Below are 13623 nucleotides of genomic sequence, written 5' to 3' on the forward strand. Positions count from 1 at the left end.
ACTTGATGACATTGAGGAGGATGAGTCTAATGAGGAGTCATTGCCAATGCTAGGACTAGGTACATCTAGGGTAGAGGACGAGCCACATACATCTTAAAAGAGGAAGATGTAACTTTTTGATGATGTAGTTACTTTTAATTTTACATAAACTATTTCATATCTTGTTTCTAACTATCAACACTCATCTGAGAATGTAATTTTCTACCAACTTTGCATTTAAATATATCTAGATTAAGCTTGTTTCTTTGGTATTCTCATCAACTGACACTTTGGATGCATCTTCTCATTAATTTTTTTTTAAATGCATTTATAACTAAATTTAAGTTATATTTTAAGTTCGCAAGCTTATAACCGAGTTTTTTTCCAAAAAACGGATAGGTGTTTGTGAGTTTTTTCAATGCCTTGGTGAGTTTTGTTGTTGGCGAGTCTTCCAACTATGCATAGGTGTATCACCAACCAAAGATATAGAGCTAACTCAACAGATAAAAAACTCTTACATAAATCCTCTATTTCAAAATCCTGATATATAGGAGATACAATTCATGAAACAGTTAAAAAATGTATTAAAAATCCATGAGCTACAAACCACCTAAAATGTGGCACCAATCTTATCTCTAATAAGATGCCCTATGATGTGTCAAAACACACGTCACATATAACTCCCTTTTACAGCTCGTTTGTGTTTATTTCTCATTTTAACAGACCCAACATCCACATGACGCATTTTTGAGTTGGGGGTCCAACTAACAAACCATTTGATGAACAGGAAATCTTGTCACATGTTTTGTCAATCAATTACAAACCATGTCAGTTAATGACACTTTCGAAAAATTTACAAACCTCAAAATCATTCAAAATTTACTTCATAAATTTCTTCCCGAATCTTAAAAATGAAATTCTTAATATCTTCAAATCTAAACATGATATTGCAATGGAAATCTACCAGCATGCTTATCTAGCCCATCCAAAGCTTTAGGTAAGTTTAGGAAAAAAAATTGTGTTCAAACGTAACACCTATAAATAGTAGTCTTATGTAAATGCAAGGTTGAGACAACATTTTCATAACATACTCTAGGGTTGTAGAGTCACATGGAAGGGATTGTGAGGCCCACATGCCACCTTTGAATCCATTAATTATTTAAAAAAGAACTTTTTTATTCTTAAATTGCAAATTGCATTGAGTTCCTAACAATACTCTAGAGTTGTAAAGTGGCATGGAAGGGATTGTGAAGCCCATACACCAACCTAGAACCCATTAGTTCTTGAAAAAAGTTCTTTAATTCTTAAATTAAAAAATGCATTGCCCTAGTGTGTGACACTTAGCCATCTCCACAACAGTGAGGGATATCTTAGACATCACCAACCATTCCAAGGGAGACGTCTTGGTCTTCCCAAGCATTCACATCCATTTCTGAAATGCTGCTCATGTTTCAACTGTTTAGAAAAGTCAAAAACAAAAAAAAACAATACGTCCCCTGAAGTCATGTCATCATATAAAATGTAGTAAATACAAACCTTTTTTAATAAGATTTGTATTAATTTCAGAGTTTTATATATTTGAGTTGTGTAACATAAATGTTGGCTAACACAATTGCAAGTTTGTAACCATCCCTCAATTATACTTGCATATCCTCACACAAGAGAAAACAGTATTGGCAACCTTATAATCAATAAAATCCAGGAACTGATCCTTACCCATTTTAGCCAAAAGTTGTATTTTCCTGAACTACCATGGATTCTGAAAATTAATTTATATTAAGCAGACATAATTAATACAACTATGTCTAAGTAACTACGGTGTAGCAGTAATTTGAGCCATTCATCAGTCAATGTTGCCAATACAAATTTTCCAGAATGCAATAACATAGCATTGAATTCTTGCACTGACACATGAGATCATGATCTAATGATTGTATGGTATCTTCCCAGCCTTATCCAGGTTGTCCCCCGACTTACATAGCATAAAAGGCCAGCCAACATTAAAAGAAATTTTTAAAAATTTGTTTACCTTTGCCCTTAAGATAAATATCATCTATACTCTATAGTCTTACCCAGAAAGAAGCAAAAGCATAGAGCTTGCAATCAAGAAAAAAAAGGACCTCAGTATTTACTCCAAGAATTTCTATGATTAAGTTTTGTTGAACATGTTTCATAAATTTAGGCTTCCTGGTTCCCTTGAGGTTAATTAGAATTACAGCAAAAATACTCTGCCCCTCATTTTAAGTTGACACATTTTACACAAATTAATTTTAAAATCAAAGGTAGACACCATATATTTGCACAATTTAATGTATTAGCCTTCAATATACAAATAAACTTTTGTCCACTAAATAGATCCTCCAATATTTACCCTAATAATTACATTTCAACTTTTATTCCTCAAATACCTTTCATGTTAAAGCATGCTAGAACTGGGATAAAATGAAAATAGTACAATAACCAAGTGCTATGGCATCATTCCAACAGATTAGTCATGAACTGCTATAATTGTATAGATGGATGACTTTGCTTCCTGCTCTAATAATTTTTACCACATTTATTCAGAATATTTTAACAAATCAGGAAAGAAATGGTTATCACAAACTATTATATAACTCAAAGTCTGACCTGACTTATATTGGCCTCGGACATTTGACAAGCCATTGCTTGACACCATATAAGAGTATACAGTTTAAGTAAATCTTTCTCAAGTATAGTAGCCAACATTGCTGAAAATAATGCAAAGCACCCACTTTAGAAAAAAACGGCATTTAGTACAAGGAAATATGAACCAGAAGATTTCACTAAAATAAAATAAACAATTCCAAAATGCATATTCAATATACAGGTCTCGCCAAGTATCTAAAGAAAAGAAACAATACAAAGAAAATAGATATATAGAGCAAAGTACTCGAGAAGAAAATACAAACAAGAAGACCATATAAGTAATTCAAAGATGATAATCCATTAAAAAGCATAACAATATGATTTATCTAGACCTCACTCATAGCAGTAAATTACCAATGTATGATCATGTTAGATGTTTAACCACAAGTCAATTAAGTGCACGAAAACTAAGAAAATGATTATTTTGAGTATACCCCTTACATATACCATGCTCCTCACTCCTTAACACACAAGATATTAGATTTCCATACTGTATAAATTTATATTCGACCAATGCTAAATCTTCTAATACCAATCCCAAGGGACTTGTTTAATACCATAGATAAGATAAATTTGTTAATGTACAATGGGAGACCACAAAAGGGGTCAATGGAACTGTCAAAAACAACAAAAGGGGCCCATCTACAGCAGGGACACCAAACGGTGCACAAAGAAAGAAAGAAACAACCGAAACAAAATCAAAGAGAGGGGTTCAAAAGAAAACCCTCCTGAACCACACCAAGAATTTTGAACAACTGTGAAGAACCTCAAAACTGTAGGATAAGCAATAGGACCAACCAAAGCGTTGGGCCACTTCGGAGTGAGAGTCAAAGCTTCCAAACAAATATAGAATCCTCTACAAAACCAAGAGGCTATCCACAAATTTCTCTTCACAAGAATTCCCATTAAAAAAAGTGCTCCTCACATCCTTCTTCTAAACTAACCATCTATCCATATGATGCAACGAGATAAAGTACAGCACAAATAGAATCCATGTTGTCAATAAAAGAAAACGTCTTAATACAATCAATGCCCTCAACTTGCAAAGAACCCCCAGCCATAAGACATACATTTCAATAGATCCATCAATAGCATATCTAGTTTTCTACATGCACTTAAATCAAAACAATTTTCATCCCTCAGGTTATTGTACAAGATTGCTTGTGTATTTCTTCATCAAAGAACAATACTCCTCAGCCATAGCACTCTCACACTTTAGACTACCTACACATCTAAAACCTTTGACGATCATCTTAACGAGCATGATTCAAAAGCTAACACTTATTGTCTATGAACAAGTAAAATGAGACTCCAAAGAATCGCAAACAAATATCTAGCCTCCTAAAGAGTAGTAAGGGCCCATCAGTGAAAAGATTATGCACTATGAATTGCTGGATCAAGACAACCATCATCCCCCCAAAAAAACAAAGAGATGGAAAACCAAGTGATGATGTATACATCTATATGAAGTGCTCATCAATCCGAACCATAGTATGTGGAAACTCCTATGTTTGTACTTGGGCGTACATATCCCTATATCCAATTTGGATACATATCTAATATAGCCCAGATACGCATTGAAAACTGCATCCATTTCAGCCCAAAACACCTTGAATTTCCAACCATGTAGAATACCATGTGATTTTGATTCTTTTAAAATTTGATGTAAATCTTCTGAATGCTAACTCCAAATAAACTTCATACATGCGATTCAAATTTTGTTTTTATATAACAACACTTACACCAAACAAAAAAGAAAAAGAAAAGTTTCTCTATTTCAGCTACCAGTCTTTTGGGTCATCTTTTAATGCAACTCTGCTATTTTGCATACAGTAAACTGTTAAATTAACTTCCAATAATTTATGTAGCATTTGTGCGTCCATCTTGGTTTCAAAGTAATGAGAAATCTCCTCTAATAACCTAAAAAATTCCATTGTCTATGCACTTTTTATTAATGTTGTATCCCATCATATCCATATTGAAAGCCTTTAAAATGGCCATATTCATATCTAGAACCTAACCGATATTTGTATCAGTCTTTGTGTCCATGTAACTTTGATCTCCACATCTCATTGAAAGAAAGCATATCAAGTAACAAGACTAAACCACCCTATAGGCCTTCATATCCTCACAATAGACAACAATAACCAAAGGTTGTCTCTTCCTCTCCAGAACCTTACACCAACCATCCAAAAATTCCTAAGCCTCATTGCCAAAGATCTCAGTTACCAGAGCCTTCCAAAACACCCCTCGGTAACCTGGTCTAGTCCAAATTAGGTTCAGGGTCATGGTCTAGTCTTCTCAGGATGTGGCTATGGTCCTACCCACAACCTATGTGTTAGACTATAACAAACCCAAGCCAAATTTCAGCTGCAGATGCATCCAACCAATGAATTGAAATTTTTTTTATTTCAATTGAATTTCTTTTACCTCTTTATTTTGATTGAACTTCATTAATGCCTCGGTTTTCAGATTAATTGGCAGAATTAAGAATTGTTTGTTGTCGTTGCATTATCAGAATTGATTGCATTGAGAATAGTTCAATTTATTAACTGATTGTGGTAAGAATTGCATACTACCTGTTGATGCTTCATATCAAATTAAATCAAATGCAGAACACTAAGTTGACCAAGGGAATATAGTCAATAAAATCAGATCAGAATTTGAATTAAATTCTTTACATGGGATCTAGTTGTTTACCCGCCAAGTGTTTGACAAAATGCTAAACTACTTATTAGTTAAGAGAAATGGTGTTTTTTTAGGGGTATTACCGGCAGGGGTTATTACAATAAGCATATCAATAACATAATATAACTCAAATGAGATACTGAAGTTATTGGACACACGAACACAATATTTACATGGAACCCCATAAAGGAGAATGCCACAACAAAATATTTTCTTAGATAGAATTGTCTTACAAACTCCAAAAGTAACAACCTACATGAGACACCAATCCAATGAATTCATACACACCAACCCCCACTACTAAGGACCAACTTAGCAAGACACATTAAAAATAAATCTTTGTTTGGTGAAGTTATGAATTTTTTCATGGCTACTTTAAGCTGGTAGTTGGTGTTTGTTGTTTTTTGCTTTTGGTTCTAGTGTATTCTCTCCTCAAGCACCATTTGGGGTTCCTACTGTGACTTGCCTCTTGTTTTGTTTTGGCAGTCCCTTGGACCCTTTCTGTGATCTTTTATTGGGGATTAATAAATTTATCTAATCTGACTCTCGAAAGTGAACAAAGTAGAAAATGTGAATATTTTATACGGTTAGATGCACTTGAATTATTCAATCATTAAAAGATGAACCTTGTAAAGCTAATGAATAAAATGTCTTCTATTTACCTACAAATGAAGGCTTTGAGATAGAAATCTTATGCTACATAGCCTTCTCCAAAGTGTTAGTGTTGTAGCTTCAGTCAGATAAATTCGATCTGAGATACATTGTTGTTATTGGTAAAACGTCATTTTCTATATATATATACATATTCATGTAATAATAACATGTATTATTATATACATTATAGTATATAATTATATATATATATATATTATACACACACACACACACACACACACACATATATATTTTTATATTATACAAATTATTATTATGAAATACTAATTAAATGATGATTAAACCTTGGAAACATGTCTCTTCATGAGACACGTCTCCTCCTCTCATATTTATATGAGATCCAAATCTGCATTTGGAACATATCAATTACAAAGGCCATATTATTACATTTGCAGGAAAGATCCATGTTGCTTAACATGCTATCAGAGCTAGACTACAAATAAATAGACATTTATACATATCACAAGTATCGAAATTCTATAGAGTCTGAACATTAACTATAATTAATAATTATAGTAGCGTATGGAAGGCAGAAATAAGAAAACCATTTCCACAAAGGCGACCAATGCCTCAAATAGAACACTGGACTTCTACGATGAATATCAGTTGGAAATTATAATCCTTCATCTTCATTGTATACATTTTGGCAGAGGATTGTTCTTGAACAACAAGAAAAAAGAGAGAAAAATGTAACAAAAAGAAGACGAATGAATCGAACATTAACTAGTAAATGTCATATAACCAACTGCTGCGTTAAGCAGAGGCTGAAAAGGGAGTTCGGGAAAGATTACGAAGAAGTAATTCAGAAAAACTACAGAAGTTTAGAGATTTCATAAGGGAAGATGAATATTGAGATTCTAGAGCAGCACATAGGGAATAACAATTTAGCATTTTGGATGTTAGCATCTAAACAAAGCATATATATTGATCCAGTCATCCATGGGACACTACAATGCGCCAATTATGTCTGATTTCCTGGCATTTCACATTTCTGATTATTGGATAAATTATATCTGAACTTGGGAGTGATTTTATTCAGTAATTCCCGGCACTTAATTGTTTGAAATGAAATGCTATTACTAGCATTAACTAATCGGGCATAATGGACGTCTGTCCTTTCCTATGTTGGGCAATCATTCTACATAATCCGATTTGTGGTAAAAATACCACTTGAGCATCATTTTTTCCCAATGTCTTGATATTAATTGCAGAGATAGGAGAGAATCAGACTTGGACTCGAAAGCTTCAGACATTACCATATTTCATATGTTATTAGGATGATACAAAGACGAACATTTACGAAGAAGAATATATAAACTAACTGCATTGTCGTGACTAGTTCTCAATGTTTACACTGAAACATCAGCCACACAGAATTGCAGATCGAATATGTGATTGAGATTGATTTGAGTTGATTAGAGGGAAGGACAAAATGCATTAGACGGGGGAGAATAATATATGAAAGAAAAGAAAATTGCTAACTCGATCATGCAGAATGATGTCAGATAGAAGGTGCTTTGTCAATAACCATGTCACTAGCAACTATCACTACGAGCAGTCATTCAAAGACACCTTAACCAGTAATACTTTTGACACAAAGGAACATAAATAAATGGTAGTGTTATAACACTTGCAGAAAAATGAACCTTAAATTTAACACGGTTCCTCATGATTACTTATTCCTGGTGTTTTGGATAGATGCATTTTATTCAATATTCTGAACAAAATTATGGTTTGACAGTAATACCCTGCAGATTAGTCTCGTTAGCAGAACATTCGAGTTCAAACTCGCCAGTTTAAAGAGATAAGGATGTCACATATTAGTTGAAATCCAAAGAGAATTAATAAGGGGACATTAAAATGTTCCAACGCATGGTATAGGAATGATGATTTCAAAATCCCTATCTAAAACTTTAGTCTATTCTGAAGTTTATATTTATATAAAAAACTTTCTCCAAATACAGTCGGCAGGTGCATACCCACAATTGTCTCCAATAATCTTTTGCCAATATCATCCACGTTTTTCTGCCAATAACAGAGTCTCGAACTCAACATTGTTTCTTTACGAATTATGGATGGTCAATAATTGTCTTACACTGAACCCTGTGATCCATCACGTTGTCTTGTCTCACAGTCATTGAACCCTATGACTGCCATTGATGATTCATTGTGGCACATTCAACGCAGATCCAACTACAGAGAACACCTAGTAATGTGAGACATCCACAACAAGGTTGACATTGGCGACAACAATGGGATGATAATATCTGCAAACAAGGCTTTGTATGATGGGATCTGCAACATTCCTAACCTTCAAAATGTACCCCGAGGATACCATCGACGAAAGATAAGACGAGGAATAATCAAATTCATCAATCCACGACCATCCCATGTGGACATTATTGGAGAGAGATATAATCGACATAAAGGATACATTGAATAGTTATGGTGTTGTCTGTGACTATATTTGACCAGCCAACTCCAATAAATTCTTACATTATGGTAGAAAATTTTAAAGAAAAGTCTAACATAGCCATTTAAACGGCCAAACCAATTCATGGATGATGGCAACAAATAGATTAGATGAGAGTGCTAATAAAGGTTAACATGAGGAATTACCACTATACACAATAGGAATAAGGAATGCAGAAATAGAATGGTACATACCAGAGGTATGTAATATGCCCACGCGTAGTCATTCACATGCCAAGTGGGCAAGAGCATCCAAACACGTACAAAGCAAAGAATTAAAATATAGCAGTCAAGAGGAACAAGAAACAGGAATACATATTATATAGCTACTCATTGTAGACAAAGAAAACACCAATCGCCTAATAAAAGATGGCATCAATGTGAATAGGGGGGTTTATAAAACAAGAATAACACGTTAGCTTCCTTATATTAAAGCAGTTGGGATACTTGAGAAGATTGTGAATAGGATTTGAAAAGAAAACGTGCGTTTGGAAAATGGGCGGTCAACTACAAACGGCCCATGACATTGGATAAGGTGCAGATCAGGCATTGCAAACAGTCTCAAATGATTTTACCACGTCAAGATCATAAGGATTGGTCACCAACTAAGAATGTTATTGCATGTTAGGGAGTTTGAGATTCTAAGGGAGCCAGACATTTCATTAGAGGCAACCTTGAAAGATAGGGAGCAAATAGAGGAAACATGTGTTTCGAAGTGTAAAACATATACAATCTCCTTACAACCAAGGCAAACCCTACTACATATCAAAGTGAAAGATGAGAAATATTCTAGAAGGAAACTACAAGGATCATTCATGGAAGTAAAACTTCAATACATTCCTCAAGATATGAATTGCATAGAACGAGATTATTGCTCATGAGAACTAAGTATCAATAAATGAATACTATCACCCAACAATGTTGATGGGATGAGCGGGAATTTTACATTGTGAGGAGGAAATAATAACCAATGTTTCATTCTCATTGGTTGACAAAAGTTTATATAGAGACATCATCTTATTTGATACGTATGGACCTTCATTGGAGCAACTTGTATCAAGAACATTAATGTCCAGATAAGTATTTATTATCCTTGAGTATTATATTTACTTGTTTATTGTAGTCTCTCTCTTATTTGTTATTCTACACATACTATAAGAGCTATTTGCCTTGATCTTTTCCTTTATGTATAAGGATATTCATGCAGGAAAAGAAGGTACTTTACAAATGCTACCAAATATTGTGCATACTCAATCTTATGATAGTAGCTCCAAAGATGTTGATGATCAAGATGGATAAAGTGTGGCTCTTGAAGCAAATATCTTTGATGATTGAGACATGAGATTCTTCTACATTAAGAGGGAGTATGACACTTCTTTTAAGGCAATGCAGAAGCTTAGATGATTGATATTCAAAGAGAGTCTAGAAATACATATGTGTAACTGCATGATTTTGATGGACCTACTCCTATGTATATCATGAGGAAGTAATGGTTTATCACCAGAAAGTCAAAAGATTGATATCAAATTTAGAGGGAGTTCGAAAGGCATCCTTGGGCGAAGAGAGCTTCTAATGAAGTAACTAGAGGACTTGACTTCCCAAGATCATTATTCAAAGGGAGAATTTTTGAGGTGCAATCCTTTGTGATTGATATCTTCTCTATGAGGAGAAGTTCTAAGTGAAACTCCTTGTAATATATTCTTTTCTATGAGAGAAAATTAAGGTGAAAGCCTTTACACCACCCTTTGACTAGGTTTATGGAGATTACTATTTCACATATGATATGTAATGAAGGTAACGATATTTTACTGACATATATAAACAGAAGGTAAACTATTGTAAGGTGATGATCTTATAAATGGTAGACCTATTATCATGACAGACTTCATTAAGTTGTTGTCCCAGAGTGTTGGAAGTCATGATAACGAACATATCAACCAGAAGGTAACCATTGTAAGGTGGCGACTTTATCAATAGTTGGCATATCTCGTAACACCAAAATGTGTTGGAGCAAGTGTTATCATGGTTCTTTGGGCCGAATTTTTTCGGAGGCCATGAAAATCAAATTGTTATTGTTCTTTGAGTCAGATCTTGCCGGACACCATAACTTAAACCTATCATAGACCACACTTAAGGTGGTGTTCAAATCTTGTATTGTAACTATTGTAATTCTCTCCTTGCTAAAGAGGGAGTGTTGAGAAATTTAGCCTCATAATGAATTGAAGCAAATTCCATATGTAATATATGTTAATATATGTGTGTGTGTGTTGATGGATTTATGTTAATATTGTCAGCCGACTGGATGGTTCCGGCAGTGTTTTTGTAGCCAACGGAATGATGGTCGTCGATGTTTTGTATTCTGTAGCCAACGGGGTGATGTCCAGCGGTGTTTTGTATTCTGTAGCCGACGGGGTGATGTCCGGCGGTGTTTCTGTATTTTGTAGCCGACGTCGTCGGTAAATAGTTTGTAGCGGATGTAAAGTTGTGGCCGACAAACTCCTTCGGGAAGGTTCGGCGGTAGTATTTATATCCCGTCTGGGATCATTGTAAATCATCATTCATCTACTATTGCGAATATTATGAAGCCTAATGTATGTTCTGGCATATGCGAATATTATTCTGCTATTATTGTCTGTATGCGTTGATTTCTTTACCTGTACAGTAAACAAATATCCTTATATATGTCATTCCAGGAATATCATATTGAGACGACATCTCTTCATACACTTGAAAACACGAGGTCTTCTACATATCCTCACTTGCTAAGAGGGAGTGTTAAAGTTGTAGCTTCAGTCAGATAAATTCTTTCTGAGATACACTGACTCATTAAAGTTTTAGCTTCAGTCAGATAAATTCTTTCTGAGATACACTGTTGTGATTGGTAAATCATCATTTTTTATATATACCTATTCATGTAATAATAATATATATTATTACATATATTATAGTATATAATATATATATGTGTGTGTGTGTGTGTGTTATATTATATATAATACACACACACACACACACACACACACACACACACACACACACACACACACATATATATTATACAAATTATTATTATGAAATATTAATTAAATGATGAATAAACCTTGGAGACATGTCTCCTCTCATATTTATATGAGATCCAAATCTGCATTTGGAACATATCAATTACAATGGCCATATTATTACATTTGCAAAAAAAATCCATGTTACTTAACACAGAGCCTCTACTTGCTCTCAATATTTATATTCATCGTGTCTAAGCTTGCCACAAAAGGTACAAAGATTGGATGTGTTTCATAAGTTTGGAGAAACACTTACATAAATAGAAGAATAAGAGGGAGAAGTGTACTTTTGAGTGATCTTCTACTTCATTGTGGTAGAATACTCACCGCATGGAGTAGATCATAACTCTTGCTAGAACCTATTCTTACATCTTCTCTCTAATGATTAAGCCACCAATATTTGCCTCTTAGAACTAGAAACCACATCCAACTCAATAAGTTTGGTCTATTCCCTGGTAAGATACTCATGGGCATCTTTAAATTACTCATGGTAGTAAAAGGTAGAGAACACCTAAATAGGGCCATTAGAAAAAAATTAAGATTGCTTATCAATTTTTCTCTTCCATAACCTTTTCACTATGACACTAACAACTTGAACTTAGCAAGAAAGTACTAAATTGAAAAAACCAACAAAATAGAAAGTATTCAAATCATGTAATGTCCCCATTGGTTACCAGCATCAAAATTTTAGGGATTAGCCTAATATTGGATCCTTGTAGGCTAATGAGGATGGTTAGAGGGTCTTCTAAGGATTGATTCATCTCCAACATTCAGCGATGTATGGATTTGACCTTCGTTCGATGTCATTTCGACTCCATTTGCCATACTTACCATGTATAGTAAGTCAGGGGTAATAGAGATGGACCCTTTCTATATTTAGAAAGTGTATTTGGTCACATGGGGAATTATGAGGAGAGATTCCTATTTCAAATGGCATGGCAATCAAACAAGTATTTTAAGAAATATTAAAGTTCAAGTGACTTAAGTGATTTATTTAAATATTTTAATGTTATAAAGTTATAAAGTTACTTCAGTGACTAAAAGATGAAACAGTCTTTTATCCCACATTGCTAATTTGTTCGAGCATCTCCTCATTTCGAAGTTATAAAGGAAAGCATTTGCATTGGGATTGTTACCATGAATATATGTTATTTTCTAAAATCCTAAGAGTTGCTTAAATGTAACTGGATATTTCCTAAGGACGAAACCCCTTGAGGAAAAGAGTGAGACTAGACGCAAACCTAGCATCTCACATTGCACTTCAAAACTGAGATTTCAAATTGATGCATTGAAGGCTTATGAGAAGTGGAAGTTTAGCGGCAGAAATACAAGTGATTGAAGATATTTCCAGGTTACTAGCACGTACAGGTCAATAATTGGTATTTTGGAGGTTTATGAGAGATTGAAGCTTGGACAGCAGGCAAGTGTGCAATCATTCCATAGCCATAGCCGGGGAAGGAGAGGTTAACGTGGGCTGTGAAACCTACAATTTGGACTTACTAGAAGTCGGGTCACCTACAGCCAGGCACGTTACAGTTCAGCAGCCATATACCCTAGCCCACAGGGAGTATAATAGTCGGCAGCGTTATCAGATCGTAGATTGAACAGGGCAGCTGCAGCTTCATCACAGTGAGATCACAGGCCCAGGCATCACACTAAGTTTGAATTCAGTAGACAGGATGAACGTAGAGTGTTTGGGTGTTGGCAATTCCGGAGTTAAGATCATTGGAGGCATGCTGTAAACAGCAGTACAGATTTTCAGCTATATGTGATTTAACCAGGTTCCAATTATTACTCATTGTGTTTGTAAGCTTGTGTTAGTAATATAAACATAATTAGTATGTTGGAAATTCATTCAGTAGTTAATCCTCTATGATTCAAGATTGTTAGAATATTGTATAAGGTCTGCTGTAGTGGAGAATAATATATTTTCAGAACTGTTATTTCTTGAGTTTTCATAATGTTTGCACATTCCTTTGGTCTTGTTACTATATTCCCGTGAGTCGGATTTCTTACAACAGTATCCAAGCTTAAGACAGAGGTTACATTCCAGCTGTTTGACAAAATACTTCTAGCCCAAACT

At 34.5% G+C, this 13623-nt stretch overlaps 1 protein-coding gene across 2 annotated transcripts in view; it reads right to left on the reverse strand.

The window, feature by feature from the left end:
* LOC149575691 (DNA topoisomerase, type IA, core) overlaps positions 1-13623 on the reverse strand; it is a 273230-nt gene that overhangs the window by 151776 nt on the left and 107831 nt on the right. For both annotated transcript variants that reach the window (XM_089815443.1, XM_089815444.1), the window contains exon 7: positions 2608-2708. In XM_089815443.1, the coding sequence (XP_089671569.1) occupies positions 2608-2708 (101 nt within the window). The remainder of the gene's footprint in view (positions 1-2607; positions 2709-13623) is intronic.

Source organism: Cupressus sempervirens, chromosome 2 (assembly GCF_028749045.1).
Source record: "Cupressus sempervirens isolate cs-2001-9-10 chromosome 2, ASM2874904v1, whole genome shotgun sequence".
NCBI lineage: Eukaryota > Viridiplantae > Streptophyta > Pinopsida > Cupressales > Cupressaceae > Cupressus > Cupressus sempervirens.